General features: G+C 34.6%; 1 protein-coding gene and 2 long non-coding RNA genes across 4 annotated transcripts in view; all 3 read left to right on the forward strand.

The window, feature by feature from the left end:
- LOC124455561 (nephrocystin-3-like) overlaps nt 1–15,215 on the forward strand; it is a 43,538-nt gene that overhangs the window by 5,771 nt on the left and 22,552 nt on the right. Inside the window, exons 5-6 of the mRNA XM_047006200.1 lie at nt 12,306–12,560; nt 13,953–14,603. Of these exons, the coding sequence (XP_046862156.1) occupies nt 12,306–12,560; nt 13,953–14,603 (906 nt within the window). The remainder of the gene's footprint in view (nt 1–12,305; nt 12,561–13,952; nt 14,604–15,215) is intronic.
- On the forward strand, nt 6,817–7,815 carry LOC124455569. 2 transcript variants are annotated; one of them, XR_006951906.1, is made up of 4 exons: nt 6,817–7,028; nt 7,093–7,307; nt 7,388–7,491; nt 7,722–7,815. It is a non-coding gene; the product is annotated as an uncharacterized LOC124455569 (long non-coding RNA). The 2 variants fall into 2 exon arrangements; XR_006951905.1 differs by lacking the exon at nt 7,722–7,815 and adding an exon at nt 7,597–7,630.
- LOC124455568 lies at nt 7,857–8,528 on the forward strand. Its single transcript, XR_006951904.1, has 4 exons — nt 7,857–7,998; nt 8,068–8,169; nt 8,330–8,416; nt 8,495–8,528. It is a non-coding gene; the product is annotated as an uncharacterized LOC124455568 (long non-coding RNA).

The following is a 15,215-nucleotide window of genomic DNA, read 5'->3' on the forward strand; positions in this document are numbered from 1 at the left end:
CCAGTTCTCTATAAAACGTATAAGTGATTTAGCATCTTTGCCCCCTTATAAAGAAACAGAAGCATAAACAGTTTATGTGTATGTTGTTTCAGTTAGAGTTTTGACGTCAGGGTTACTAAATTCTGGCAGTCAGTACCTTTCTAACATCGCATATTACTTTACATTTGGCAAAGCTGGTTTAATTTCTGTCTTTTTACGTAGATTCTTTTCAACTTAGCGAAATATATACATTATAAGATTCCCTCTAAGAAGAGGCGTAACTAGAACGTTAATTGGGGGTGCATATTCATATATTCAGTTGTGCTATACTGATTATTTTTAAAAGGGAATTGAATTTTAAAAGAAATCAGTATGGCACAACTGAATATATAACATTATAAACCCTCCCCACCTTAACTAAAGTTCCAGTTACGCCTCTACCTTTAAGATTCCATGATGTCTTTTGATATCGTTGAGATGTTGTAACGTTCTATATTTGCCTTGAAATTAGACAAACAATTAGTCCTTATTTTTTTACGGGCTGTGTTACTTTGGATGAGATTTGTAGAACGAGACATTCCTTTGTTGGATAAATGCTATCAAACAGCCCATGCGCATCTTCACAGCCTTGGTGATTCTAAATATTTATATTGTGAGATTAGATTCATGTTCAAATCTCGCACCTAGTCCAGTGAGTAAGACACTGTAGTAATCACTGCATTTGCGTTTCTATGTGAAATCAGGTATAAAACTCAACATTCTGTAACAACGACTCAACTGCATTTTAGAATCATGACTAGGCAGTGTTATATAAGCATTAAATTTCCAAGCCATTTCTTAATGTTGTTGTTTTTCAATTTTTAAACACTATATAGTAAAACTGACAATAATTGACACCTGGAATGCCAGGTATAATTTTCCTAATATTCCTGCAACCTCCCGTTTGCAGACCTTATTTAATACTTTTAGGTTTTTGGAATGCTTTCAAAAATAGTGGCTTTTATAAAGTAGGGAGATTGCCATGGATGATCAGTTTTTCATTGGTTTAATTCTAAATACATGTTGCTGACAATCAGGTTGCTGCACGATAATTTCTACTTAGTCAAATGGTTCTAAGAAATGAGAAAGGAAACAGCAAATATTTTGCAAGGGGCTCATATCTTGTTCCAAAACATCTTATTGTTTAAACGACTGTAGCATTCTAGCACACCAAGTCAAATGTAGAAAATTTGTGAAGAGTATAAGTTTCCCTGTAACACTTGCTTTCATGCAAACACTCTACATTTTGTTTCCTATATCATTGTTATATTTTTATGAAATATGACATCGTTATTTGCATTATATTTACACACCATCAATTGTAATAAGTTTATTTTATACATATTGGTATGCTTAACACTGCAGGGCATGTATTTCTTAATGTAGTATGATAAGAATATGTTTAGTTGTGGGATAAAATTATCAATACGAAGAGTTAAGAGACTCTTCAGAGAACAGACAGGAGTAAAGGCCTGTTCTTTAAAGACCTAAGGAGGTTTTCTCGCTGGAAAGTCCATAATGACACTTTATGCAAACATGAATAATTATGTACATCATCAAAGCTATATAGTCAAATTTAAAGCATGTGCGCCTTGCCTTTTTTATGTTAAAATATTTTTTATTAACTCGCAAGCATTATTAAAAATGCAAAAATTAAACAATATGTAAAAACTCAAGAGATATAAATCTTGGGGACGAAATATTTCGGTGCATAATTTTAATCCTAAAATCATAAAAACAGAGATGACAACATTGACGTGTGAAGCAATTTATTTTACCAACTTTCCCATCTATGTACTGGGTTGCACTTTATGTTTTATATGCGGGAAATGTGTAAAGGTTATTGATGTTAATTTGAAAACTGAACGAGAAGTCTATCTTAAGTCATAAGTTAATTTTAATTCTTTCTTGTTATGAGTCAGAAACGAAACGGCCATGGGCCAAGTTCGAAAATTGTGCATTTTTTCAAACGTCCATCGAAGAACCAAAATATATTTAACCATCATGTTGCTCTAGTAGTACTTATCAACTTGAGGATGTATGTCCATTGTTTAACTTGCACATAAAAGAGAAAAATCAATTATTTTATCTTGAATATATGATCAGATCATAGAAAGGTGAAATCAATGTTATGTTTATACGTCTTCAACGCAAAGAGAGTCTTTTTCTCATCCAATTAGGTAGCGTTAGGGTGAAAAGTCTTTCACTACACTTGATAAACAATGGTGAACAACAAAGCTTGCTGAAGGTGCTCACTCGGATGACGAGTTTTTTGTGTTATGCATATCAAAAATAGTGCTACATGTTTGTAAATGATGATCGTCCAGGTTAATAAAGTTCTGAGAAGGACTGTTTTTGTTGTTGTTAACCTGGACGATCATCATTTGCAAACATGTAACGATACTCCCGGGTTCAAACCATTTACTTTAAAAATAGTGCTAACTAAAAATTAACATCATTTGCACTTGGCTCCTTGGTCTATCTTTACTTTTTATACTTTTAAATGAAGAAAACTTCCATGTATAATAAGGCGAAATGACGTTGGAATCCGCGTTAAATTCTAGTAATGATTTACGACCTTTACGTTGACAATTTATCTTTGCTGAAAATCTTTGCTCTTCAGAGTTCTTGTTTTGTACTCATACCAGCGCCCTGTAAATTACATTACAATTGTTGAATTGGTTTTGCATTGTTCAATTGCTAAGAAGAAAACAGAACAGGGAAATAGGCAAGAGGAGGAAAAAACAAAACGATCGACTTATTTTAATTTTTACTTTTGGCGACTTATAATTCAGTACATACACATAAGATTCTTTAGAACCATGCAGATGAATTTCAAAGCTACATTTCCTTTCAATTACTCGAAATTTACTTCAAATACTACTCAGAATAGCAGTGATTCATCGTTGTATTTTTTGTTTTTATAAGATAAGAAATGAATATTGAATGAATTTTTTTGTTAATGTTGTTTCAACCTAACTAGAACAAATTGTTATTTCAATATTAAACTATAAGTTTGATAGATGGTATCTGAGATGTCGTGTTTGTTTTGTTATGTTATGACATTTGTTGAGCTATGAGAGAATTGTTTTAATTTTTGAGCTTTGCTCTTTATTAACTTTTCAATTAACTTTGCTGTTTGTTTGGTGAAATAATAGTCTAATAATAGTGAAACAATACTCGCCCCGGTGGCTCATGGCAACTTCTTCAGTTTTTATCGCAAATGACGTTATACCCGTGTATCTAAGTCTGTATAGACAACGCTTAAATGTTGTCTATTTGTTAAATAAAAATTACCTATGCTGCAAAATTCAGCTGATTCCTCAGTGGACACATGCCGATGTTATTTCAAGACGACTTTTTGTGATTCGGCCCATGGCCTAGAAGCAATAAGATAAATAGCATACACATTGAACAGTATTTTACGCAAACGATATCCTAAGATTCACAGGAATTAATGTAAGTCTGTTTGATTATTCAACTTCAACTTTTCGTCAGGTATGTCACTAGCCATGATAGAAACATAAATTTTTGAAGTTTGCATTGATTTCTTTTTATAAACGTATTGTAATAGGCATGTCATCACAAAATTTAATACTTTGTTCGATAAAAATTAGTGAAGATCAACAGAAAGTTTTTTTTGAAATACGCATACTGACCTAGTGAGTTTTAGCTTGTTTCTATAGTGATAAATATGTTTTTCCTGGTTTTGCAACAGTTGAAAATCAAGCTTATGTTGTTATGACTCATTTGTCACCATATAAGTGACAGGCTGACAGCAGCATCACTAGTTTATGTTTGTGTTGTTTAAGTTCGAGTTCTGGCGTCAGGGTTACTAAATTCTGGCATATCAATACTTTTCTAACATCGTATATTACTTTACGTTTCGGAAAATCTGGTTTTATTTCAAATATAACTTTTGCCAATTCTCACACCAGTCTGTTTTCTTTGAAAGATCTCAACTGTTGCAATTATTACAGTCAATGATGATTTGCCCGTAATAATTGCACTGTAGCCGAAAACTTTTAAATAGATAGGCAAGGAAGTTGACGGGTTAATCTGTCCTCAAATTGAAAGAGTTAATTTGACTTCTAGGAAGATTTTTTCCACTTAGCGAAATGTCTACAATAAGGTTTTTTGGAACCTTCTTTCTAAGATTCCAAAATGACGTTCTTTGCTGGAGTTGAGATTTAATGTTCTATCATTGCCCTGAAATTTTATGGGCTGTGTTTCTTTAATTTTCACATGCCGCACTCTGTCCAATCAGTGAGACATTGTAGTAATTGCTGCATTTGGGATTCTATGTAAACTCTAGTAAAAGCTTTTCTTAACGTTCTGTAGCCACAACTTAACTGTGTTTTATAATCATGACCATGCAGTGTTATGTAAGCATAAAAGTGACTATCACTCTACAGTAGAATAAACAATACATGACCCATGGGTGGCTTGGTGTAATTTCCATGGTATTCCTGCAACCTCCTGTTTATTGACCTTATTTAATGCTATTATAGTTTTACAATGCTTTGCAAGAGTAAAAGATTTATCATAAGTTAGGGAGATTGTCATGCATGATCAGTTTTTGATTGGAATAAATCTAAATACAGGTTGCTAATAAATCAGATTGATGCGCTTTAAAACCTGCTTAGTCAAATGGTTCTAACAAATGAAAAATGAAACAGTAAATTTTTGGCATTGGGCTTATTACTTATTTCGAAAACATTTAATTGCCTAAACGACTGTAGGATTATAGCACACCAAGTCAAATGTAGTAAATATGTGAAGAGTATAAGTTTCCCTGTAACACTTGCGCTTTCATGCTAACACTCGGCATTCTTGTTTTCTTTTATCATTCCAATAATTTTATAAAATACAACGCCGTTATGTGCACTACATTTAGACTCCAGCAATTGTAGTAAGTAGACTTTATGCTTATCGGTATGCTTAACACTGCGGTGCATGTATAGCTCAATGTATTATGATTAGAATAAGTTAGTTGTGGTGTAAAATTGACAATACGAAGAATAAAAAGACTCTACAAAGCACTGACACGAGTAATAGCCTATTCTTGAAAAAGCTAAGGAATTTATCTCGCTGTTAAAACATAATGACACATCCTTTATGCAAAAATAAATTATTGTTTACATCATCAATGTTGTAGCGAGAGACTTGCCATGCGGGAAACGGATTCGTGCTAAGAAGACAATTGCCCAACATAAAATTCGAAATAAAGCGATTTTTTTTAAAGTAATCATTTATTATTTGTAACGTTTCGTTTTTACACAAGACATCATCAGACAGGTAATTAAAATGATCAAGTGTGCGTTTATATTTACATATTAGAAGTGTAGTTATAAGTGTTAGATTACATTAAGGTGTGATGAACATGATATATATGTATATAAAAATATTGTATAAAGTATGAGTGAAGATATTAATATGGAGTGTGAAATGGACGCAAAACGTAGTGGGATATTTAGAAAATTTCAACTGGGATGGAACTGTCTTGGACATTCAGTTTAGGTGTTAGATTTGAGAACAGGGGCTTTCATTGATCATTAAGTCAGGAGTTTAAGGTGACGATGAGATGATAGTGAATTCGTCAAAGGAAGCTGTGTGACCCAGAGCCCTCTATTAGCAAGAGTTGGGACAAATGGTCTGGGGCGAGCGCGGAGCCGCCATTTTGGTTCCTACTTGCAAAGTTAAACTATAATAATACTATTGGAAATTGGGTTTATATGCAAAAGAAGAAGGCAATTTAAGCTTATTCCATGGTAGTATCAAATATATTAGGAATAATAGCAAGCTCTTTGCGTTTTTTTAACGATTTGCGGCAGACCTGATTTAATTTCATTGGTTTGAGCTTCGTTTGCGGTTTACTAGTTCGTGCTTCAAATTGATCGTGACCCATTGTAAGAAGTATTTTTCGTACGTGAACGTGTTTTCTCGGCTTATATTCCGACTCTGTAAGAAGTTTTCAAGATCTTTAAGCTTGGTGACAAGCGGCAATGTTATCCTGGCATCAGTGTTATCAAATACTTGGACAAGACTTTGTTCGAAACTTCGAATCATAGTAATCATGCAGTTTTCTGTTCAAGATTTGAATGATGCTACTTGCTACTTTGGAGTTGGCATTATTTCATTTGCGATTAACTAATTCTCGCATTGCAACAGATCGTGAGCCATTGCCAGAAGAAGATTTCATGTTTTCAGTTTTTTTCTTTCGAAGAAGAGCGTAAATCCTGACACGAAAATAGGTTTTTAAAATCTTTGACTTAGCTTGGTGGCAATCGGGAATATTACTGTCAGCCATGGCAAGGCATTTGTCAACAAGAGCACTCAGGATACTATTCACTTTCATTACTTGTGCCTCACTAGCCACGAATATGCTCTCTGCACGAAGGAGTAATTTCTTTACCTCTTGCGAAATATATGTAAGAGATGATCCGGTGTTGTCGCGAAGCTGGACAAGACTTTGCATTGATACGATATAGTCATGCAATTCTGGTTTAGGAGGATCTGCAAGTAAGGTTTTCAAACATTCGTGGCAGTGACCATTTAGTTTGATGAACTGGTGGACTGCATACCCTCCAAGATGGTCCAAGCTTGACAATTCTGATGTAGAGATCAAGAATAAAATCGCTCGGTTCTACAGAAAACGATTGACTTTCTTCATGTTTTGATGTAGGAAAAGATTTCTCCAAGAAACAGTGTGTCTCTGATACTTCATCTGTCTCATATGAGGAAGTAGATTTTCCAGAGATGCACTGTGACACTGTGATGTTTCTTAGTGCATTTTGAATTCCAATGCACTTGGTATTGGATTCTTGAATCTGATTGTAGAAAAAAGATTTTCTAAAGCATCTTGTGTGAAGCGGCTGGTCAGAAGGAACTTGTATTGTTTTTCCAAAATGAAGCAGTTCTGAAGTTCAAGAATGGTTTTGGTTGCTAGAATTGTTCCTGTTTGCGCAGGCCTCCACTTGGCATTTGATTCTGATCCTATTTTCAATTGGGTAAAAAAGTTTAATAATCGATTCAAGGAAAGATACAACTTCTGTATGTTTTTCATGTGTGTAGAGACTGAAACCCATTTTTGGAGAACGTGATGTCATCAGGTCGTACCACAGACCAACTTGATCACAAAACCATGCTGTAGTTGTGGCATTCTTGGGCAGGACTTTTTCCTGAATAAGAAAGCGAATGGCTGCCCCAGTTTTTCTAGATAGTAGATTCTTAGCCATGCTCACTTTCATTTTTTCAAAATGCCCAGGATCACAGCATTTTTCATTCAGGTGTGGTGCAATCTTTAGATTATGCAAAGAATCATAATTAACCAGCTTTTTGATGTGGTTTATTGTGACTGCATTTGTAGGTAAATTGCACTCAGCAATGGCATACTGTGGGATGAAAAATGTTTGTCCACGAGTCAGATGATTCCTGATATTCTTCAAAACATGTGGAACATCAGGCATAAATGTAAGTCTCTGACCCTCAATAACAGGATGCTGAATGGTATTGACTATTTCCACAGTATCATTACACTGTCCCAATTCATCATTTTCTCTTTTTACTTTACAATAGATCCCAAATTCCCGAAGAACAGCCTGGTTGCCCCCCTCCCATATCCATAGTGACATTATAAACTGTTAAATTGCATTCACTTGCCCTTTGAATTATCTCAATGATAATATCTTTCACTTCTTTAGCTGAGAATGAATTTCCAGTGAAGAAGTACGCAACAACTTGTTTCCATCTTGCTGTCAAACCACATAACATGAAAACCATGGCATGTGTTGCCATTGTGTCTTGCATGTCTTTTCATTGCTGCCAGAGAGAGAGCAATGGCCGATGACTGACTCAGTTCTTGTGTCAAAATCATATGATGGAATGATTGCCATTTCGTCAAGCAAAAGAACACAGTCTCTTTCTTGATCTCCCATGGAGGAAGCCTTTCAATGCAAATTAACCTTCAGTATACAATATGTAGGTATTCTTATGTAGCTACTTTAGAAAGTCAAAACACAACAGTAATGCTTTTGTGTTTTCTATTAGTTTGTATGTTTACCTTCAATTGCAATGCTGCAAAAACCTCATATGTAAGACCCGAGGAAAATTCAATGTGCTCCATTCGTCGATTAAGTGTTCTTATAGAAGGTAATGGATAATTCATCCCAAGTAAAGTGCTGTATCCAGTTGCTCCACATGAATATCTTATTTTTATAGCACTTTCAATTGTGTTATTTGACCACCTAACTAAAAATAAAAAAATCAAATGTAAATTTTAAACTTATATTTAATATATTTGTTTTTTTAGTGTGGAAGTGCAAAATTTCATTAATATACTTCATCAATTTAAAAATGGTATTGCTTAACCTTTTCCATAACCAGGCTTCTTGGAAAGGTAGGCTATTTGGTCTTCATTAAATAAAGCAGATATGTTGTTTGCTAGGTTTTTATGATTTTCTTTTGCTTTTATCAGCTCTTTCTTCAACATTTCCGATTCCTCTCGCAGCTTTGTGTGACTTTGACTATTTGTGCTACTTTGAGGATTGCTCAAGTCCAACTCAGTCACAGTCATTGTAGATTGTACAGAGTCAAGATTATTATCATCTTGGCTACTATCACTCTCAATGGCAACAGGTTGTGGTGACACTATGTGAACAAGAAGGTAAACATGTGTATATTTCCCATTGGTCAATAATTTATAATGTACTGAAGATGCCAAAACGTTAGAATACTGACCAGTGTTCACTTTTAATTCTCGTTTAGTTGGACTCTTTCTTCGAAGCACAGGCTTTCGATGTGTGAACAGAGTTGGTACTGCGTTTGGTCGAAGTTTGCCGGGGATTTTAGGCTCGAATTGATTCGCTTCGAAGTGAACCTTAAGGAGCCGTACCACAATATCACAACACACAAATACAAATTTGTTGTAAATATTTATTAAAATTTTAAAATTTACATTGTCATTGTCATGTTAATTATCTAAAGAACAACAAGAGTATAATTGCCTCGCAAAGTCTCGCCGACGCCGTGTTAAAGTTCTCTCTTTTTATTGCACAAAGCCATTTCTTTCGTTTTCGTTGTTTCTCGACCCTGAGGGTATGCGGTACATTTTGTATCCGTCAGATGAACGATTATTGCACCCACACGCAACAAAACACCATATTTATCTTAAAAACTGTGAACACTAATAATAATCGCTATGTAAACACTAGTACAAGTTTCAAAAGTAGGAACCAAAATGGCGGGTTTTGATCAGATGACCGAAACTGACCAATCAGCGTGTACATATAAGAGAACAATACATGTCCCAACTCTTGTACTATAGAGGGCTCTGGTGTGACCTGATATGTTGATGTGAGATAAGAAGCCGGATTTGGTAGGGCATGATGACTGTTTTCCAGTCAGGGGCGAAAGTCCAAGGTGCTCCGAGATTCTGGTTTGAATATGGCGTGTTGTTTGACCAACATAAGACGCGTTGCAGTGTCGACACTTAAAGAGATAAACAACATCAGATTTCAGGAGCTTGGAAATCTTTTCCTTAAAAGGAAAGAAAGAGGAAATGCGCATAAATGGACGGATAACAAATCTAATGTTAATTGAGGAAATGCAGCCTTGCACAGGCGGTTAAATTGTGTGCGTATTTAGAGAGAGTGTGAGCCTGTGTATGCAAGGCAGAAGATGCGAGCTTCTTGGGCACGGTGATAATAGGCGGTTTGGGGGAAAAGACATTGTTGACGAAGAGGCAAGCAGTGTTGTCAAAAAAATGAAGAGGGGAAATCATTGGAACAAAGAGTTTCGAACCATCTCTAATTGATTGTAGAAGTTTTCGTAGCTTGAACAGATGCTGAAAGTACGGTTAATAGTGGTAGAGAGAAGGCAGCGTTTATAAGTGAGGGGATGAAGCTATGGAAGTGGGTTACGAGTTGGGTTTCCTGTAAACGGATGTTACGTATTTTCAGTCAGAACATGTGATATCAACTTCTAGAAAGGGGAGATTGTTATTTTGTTCGGTTTCAGAATTGAAAGTCATGTTAGGATTTTGTTGGTTGAGAAAATTGAGGACCAGAAGTATGTTATCATGGGAATAAAAAAGAAGAAAGCAGTCATCAACGTATCGTCTGTACAGGAGGGGTTTGAATATTAATTGACAGTTATTTAACCATTTTTTTTTCGTGATGTGACATAAAGATGTTGGCAAAAAGTGGTCCTAACCGGTTACCCATTGCAACACCGTCAAAGTTGAAATGACAGGGCTTTACAGCTAATGTGAGTTGGTTATGTAGTTGGGAACGTGAAAAATTGTTCAATGTGGACGTGTTAGAGAATAAGATGCTAAGAATGATATCAATTGTGACTTTACGTCAAAGCTTTCTATAACAACACTGCTTGAGTTGATGTTTCTGTTTAAGAGTTATTGAACGAATGAAAAAGAGTCTTTGATGATTATAGGTAGAGATTGGAGTGAGTATTTAGAATTTTGCGATGTTATAAGGATAATGGTTGATGGATGAGATTATGGGTCTGAGGGGTATGGTCAATTTATGAAATTTTGGCAGTCCGTATAGATTACCTATGCGAGATCCAGTGGTGTATAGTTCCTAGTGCGTGTTTTTGTTGATAGCGATTGACGCTAACAGTGTTTTTAAAAGCGATTTCACTTTTCCTTCACGTTATAGGGTGATTTCAATCTGATCTTCGTCAAGTAGTTCAAATTTAGTTTTGTCGGAAAGAATATCATCCATTTTCTTGTTGTAGTCTTCTTTATTAATTATTACTATATCGTTGCCCTTGTCAAGTTTCATGATGGCGATTGTAGTGTCATTTTTCAGGTCGTTGAGACAGTCAATTTCATCTTGTGTATATATGAAGTTTGGTCAGTTGTAGTTACGATGGCCAGACAGGGCGATGTCTTCAATTTTGTCAACAAACAACATCCTAACATAACTTTCACTTCTAAAACCGTACAAAATAACAATCTCCCCTTTCTAGACATTGATATCACACGTTCTGACGGAAAATTCGTAACATCCATTTACCGGAAACCAACATTTACTGGACTCTTCACCAATCTCCATAGCTTCATCCCCCTCACTTATAAACAATGCCTTATCTCTACCATTATTCACCGTACTTTTAGCATCTGCTCAAGCTACGAAAACGTCTACAATCAACTAAAGATGGTTCGAAAACTCTTTGATACAAATGGTTTCCCCTGTCAACTTTTTGACAACACAGTTCGCCTCTTCCACGACAACGTCTTTTCTCCCAAACCACCTATTATCATTGTGCCCAAGAAGTTCGTCTATTTCTGCCTTCCCTACACATGCTCACACTCTCTCCAAATACGCACACAACTTAACCGCCTCTACAACGCTGCCTCCGGTCGCGTTAACATTAGATTTGTTTTCCGTCCTTCTACACACATTTCCTCCTTCTTTCCTTTCAAGGATAAGATTCCCAAGTTCCTGAAATCTGGTGCATTTTAAAACAGTCATTATGCCCTAGCAAATCCATTATCATATCTCACATCAACATATCAGGTGACACAGCTTCCTTTGAAGACTTCACTATCATCTCATCCTCACCTTAAACTCCTAAATTAATGATCCTTGAAAGCCTCCCGTTCTCAAATCTAACACCTACACTTATTGCCCAAGGCAGTTCCATCCCACTCGAACTTTTCTAAATATCTCACAACGTTTTGCGTCCATTTCACACTCCATATCAGTATCTTCACACATACTTTTTATAATATTTTTATATACATATATATCATGCTCACCACACCTTACTGTAATCTAACACTTATGACTACACTTCTAATATGTAAATATAAACGCAAACTTGATCATTTTAATTACCTGTCTGATGATATCTTGTGCAAAGACGATACGTTACAAATAATTACTAATTTCTTTAAAAAAATGGATTTATTTGTATTTTGAGTTGGGCAATCATTTGTGTTGACTGAAAATTTAATGCTACGTACCGTATGTAGTTTAAATGATGCAAAAAATAACGAATAAATTTTACTGTAGCAAAACGCACTTTGAAAAAACTTCCAATGTAGATCACACAAATTTGGTGCTATCATTTTGACACATTACTAGTGAATGCACTATTATATTATTATTTGTAATTGTTCTGAAATCAACATGACACACCTTTGATGTATTTTAACAAGTCTCATGCTATGTATATTTATATAGTTGATGTAGGATGTCCAACATTTTCTTCTAAAGTAAAAAATTCTATTAACTTGCTTTCAAATGTGCGTTTTTTTGCAGAAATTAACCAAATTCTGCTAGAGATTGTTGAAGAAATTCCTAATAAATGGAAGAATTTGGCAATATTTCTGAACATCAAAGATGCAAAAATAAAGGAAATTGAATTAAATCATCGCAAAGTGGTCTGGCAAGGGTTTGAAATGCTAAAGTTTTGGTTTGAATCACGAGAAAATAAGCAGTTGTGGTACAAAGAACTTGCCGCTGCCCTTCGCAAGATCGAGAAAAATAATTTGGCTGAAGGCGTTCTCCATAAAGGTAAAAATGTTGCTAAATTTTGTTAAACTAAAATTAAAAGGCCATTTGTCCATTTTTAATAATCGCCATTTTCATGTAAAATTCAGAAGCCAACATTAGATTGGTTTTATTGAATTAAGCTTTAATAATATATTTGAAAAAATTACTCACTTCTCATTGGTTAATTAAGAGCAGTGCAATTTATTGTAAATACAAGTGGAAAAAAAATTAAGAAACACGATGCAGGAATAAGGAAATACAGTGCATTTTTTTTTAAAAAAATTTGCTCCTGATTGGTTAATCAAACAAAGAAGTGATCTAAGATCTAATCAAAATAAAACATTTCAAAGGCGTGAAAGTTAAATTAAAGTAAGCAAAGCAAATGCAATGGCTGGCGCAAGTTTAAGTAAATTTTCTTTAGTGAATGAGCTTACAATTCACCGTTTGCAAAACGTGTTCGGAAAAAAATTTAAACACTGCCAAAAGTCGTTACCTTGTTCTAGCTGCGTGCGTGAAAGCCATGAACAGTAGCGTAACTAGAACGTTAATTGTGGGGTTGGGAGGATGCATATTCAAATATTCCGTTGTGCCGTACTGATTTCTTTTGAAAGTGATTTGAATTTCATCTTCAGAAAATTAACATCCAATTTAATCGTAATATACGAGCCAGCCAGAATTGAGAAATTTTTTCATGTATATTAAGGCCTTAACAACTGAGCTCGAGGTCTTTACGGACGGACCGAGGTCCTTTTGCACCAGCTGAGCCCGTAGTAAAGTAAAGATCGTGAAAGCGAGGTTGCTAAAATGTTTATTATATACGGCATTATTTGACATGAAACAAATCTTGGTTTCTTTCTCGTTCCTGCTGTTTTCTAAGGGTTTGCTTTAACTTTTCTAATTTTTGTCAGTAAGAATAAATCATTTTTAATTTTGTTTCGTCTGCATAATAAAACTCTTTTCCGAGGGTTTTCCTTTCACCCAGCAAGCAAAATCACGTTGTCTCAACTTAGTACCAACTTTCGTCGAACGTCTACTCAACGTCGGGGACCAACGTTGAGTGTACATTTTTTTGTCAGATCGTAGGAACGTGGAGGCAACGTTAGGATGAACGTTGAGATGTAACGTATTTTAAACATAAGCCCAACGTTTATACAATGTTCATACAACGTTTATCCGACGTATATAAGACGTTTATCCAACGTTCATACAACGTCCATCCGACGTTCATAAAACATATATCAGACGTTCATACAACGTTTACCTGATCTTTATCAGACGTTCATTTAACATACAATTAATGAAGCATTATTTGTGAAATCATAAAACAGCCTTTCCAATGATACGAACTGAAGTTTAATTTTCATATAATCAACTTGACTTAAAAATCACTTGGTGTTGAACATGTTTATGTAGGTACGACTTTAAACAAGCTTGGCGATGTGCACCATCGTACTAAAGAATTTGACAAAGCAAAAGAATTTCACGAAAAAGCGTTGGAAATTCAACAAAAATCACTAGCTCTTGAACATGTTGATGTAGCTATGACTTTAAACATTCTTGGTAATGTTTATTATGATACCAACAAATATGCCAAAGCCAAAGAGTGTTATAAAAAAGCGTTAAAATTTCGACAAAAATTACAAGGTCCTGAACATGTTGATGGAGCTACGATTTTAAACAATCTTGGTAATGTGTATTATGAAACCAACAAATATGCCAAAGCCAAAGAGTGTTATGAAAAAGCGCTGGAAGTTCGACAAAAATCACTAGGTTCTGAACATGTTGACGTGGCTACCACTTTAAGCATTCTTGGTAATATGTATTATAGGACAAACAAATATGCCAAAGCCAAAAATTGTTATGAAAAAGCGTTAAAAATTCGGCAAAAATCACTAGGTCCTGAACATGTTGATGTAGCTACGACTTTAAACAATCTTGGTAATGTATATCATTCTACTAAAGAATATGACAAAGCAAAAGAATTTTATGAAAAAGCGCAGGCAATTCGAAAAAAATCAGCTGCATCGGATCATGTTGTTGTTACTGAATCTTCAAACTGTATTGGTATGTTATTTTTAATTTTTGTATATTATAGTGTATACAAGCGTTTTTAAGTGTAACTTTTAAGGGTTTTTGACATTTCAGCAAAATGTCTTTTGTGTTTACAAATCATGAATTCTATTATGTTTGGCTAGATCTGAAAAGAAGAAAACAATTTTAGGTATATTTATAAAATTAGTTAAAGCTGTTGCTGGTGAAATTGAGATTCATTTGGAGTAACAACGACATATGCAATTAAAATTTGTTTTTGTTAAAATTTTTCCATGTTTTCTTTCTATCTTATGTTTTATTATGTGGTTTGCAATTTAGGCAAAGAAACTACTGAGAGCCTTTTCCTCATAAATGTTTCTAAACTGATATGCCTAAATACAATTTGTTTGCCTTTGCCTTGGTTCAATTATTTTACTTTTTTTAAGTATCGTCTTTTTACTTAATATTAACGTATGCTTTAAAAAAATCTCAAGTACTCTATTTAAAATTGTTCTTGCTTTTTACCATAGCTACAAAGCTGGGGCTAGTTATTTTTATTACAAATATATTTTGTTTGTTCTATATATGACGAATTCAAAAATTTTCTACTAATTGCTTTTAAATATTATTCGTGAAAGTTGGAAA

The sequence above is a fragment of the Xenia sp. Carnegie-2017 genome, unplaced genomic scaffold (genome assembly GCF_021976095.1).
Source record: "Xenia sp. Carnegie-2017 unplaced genomic scaffold, XeniaSp_v1 HiC_scaffold_4, whole genome shotgun sequence".
In the NCBI taxonomy this organism is placed as follows: Eukaryota; Metazoa; Cnidaria; class Anthozoa; order Malacalcyonacea; family Xeniidae; genus Xenia; species Xenia sp. Carnegie-2017.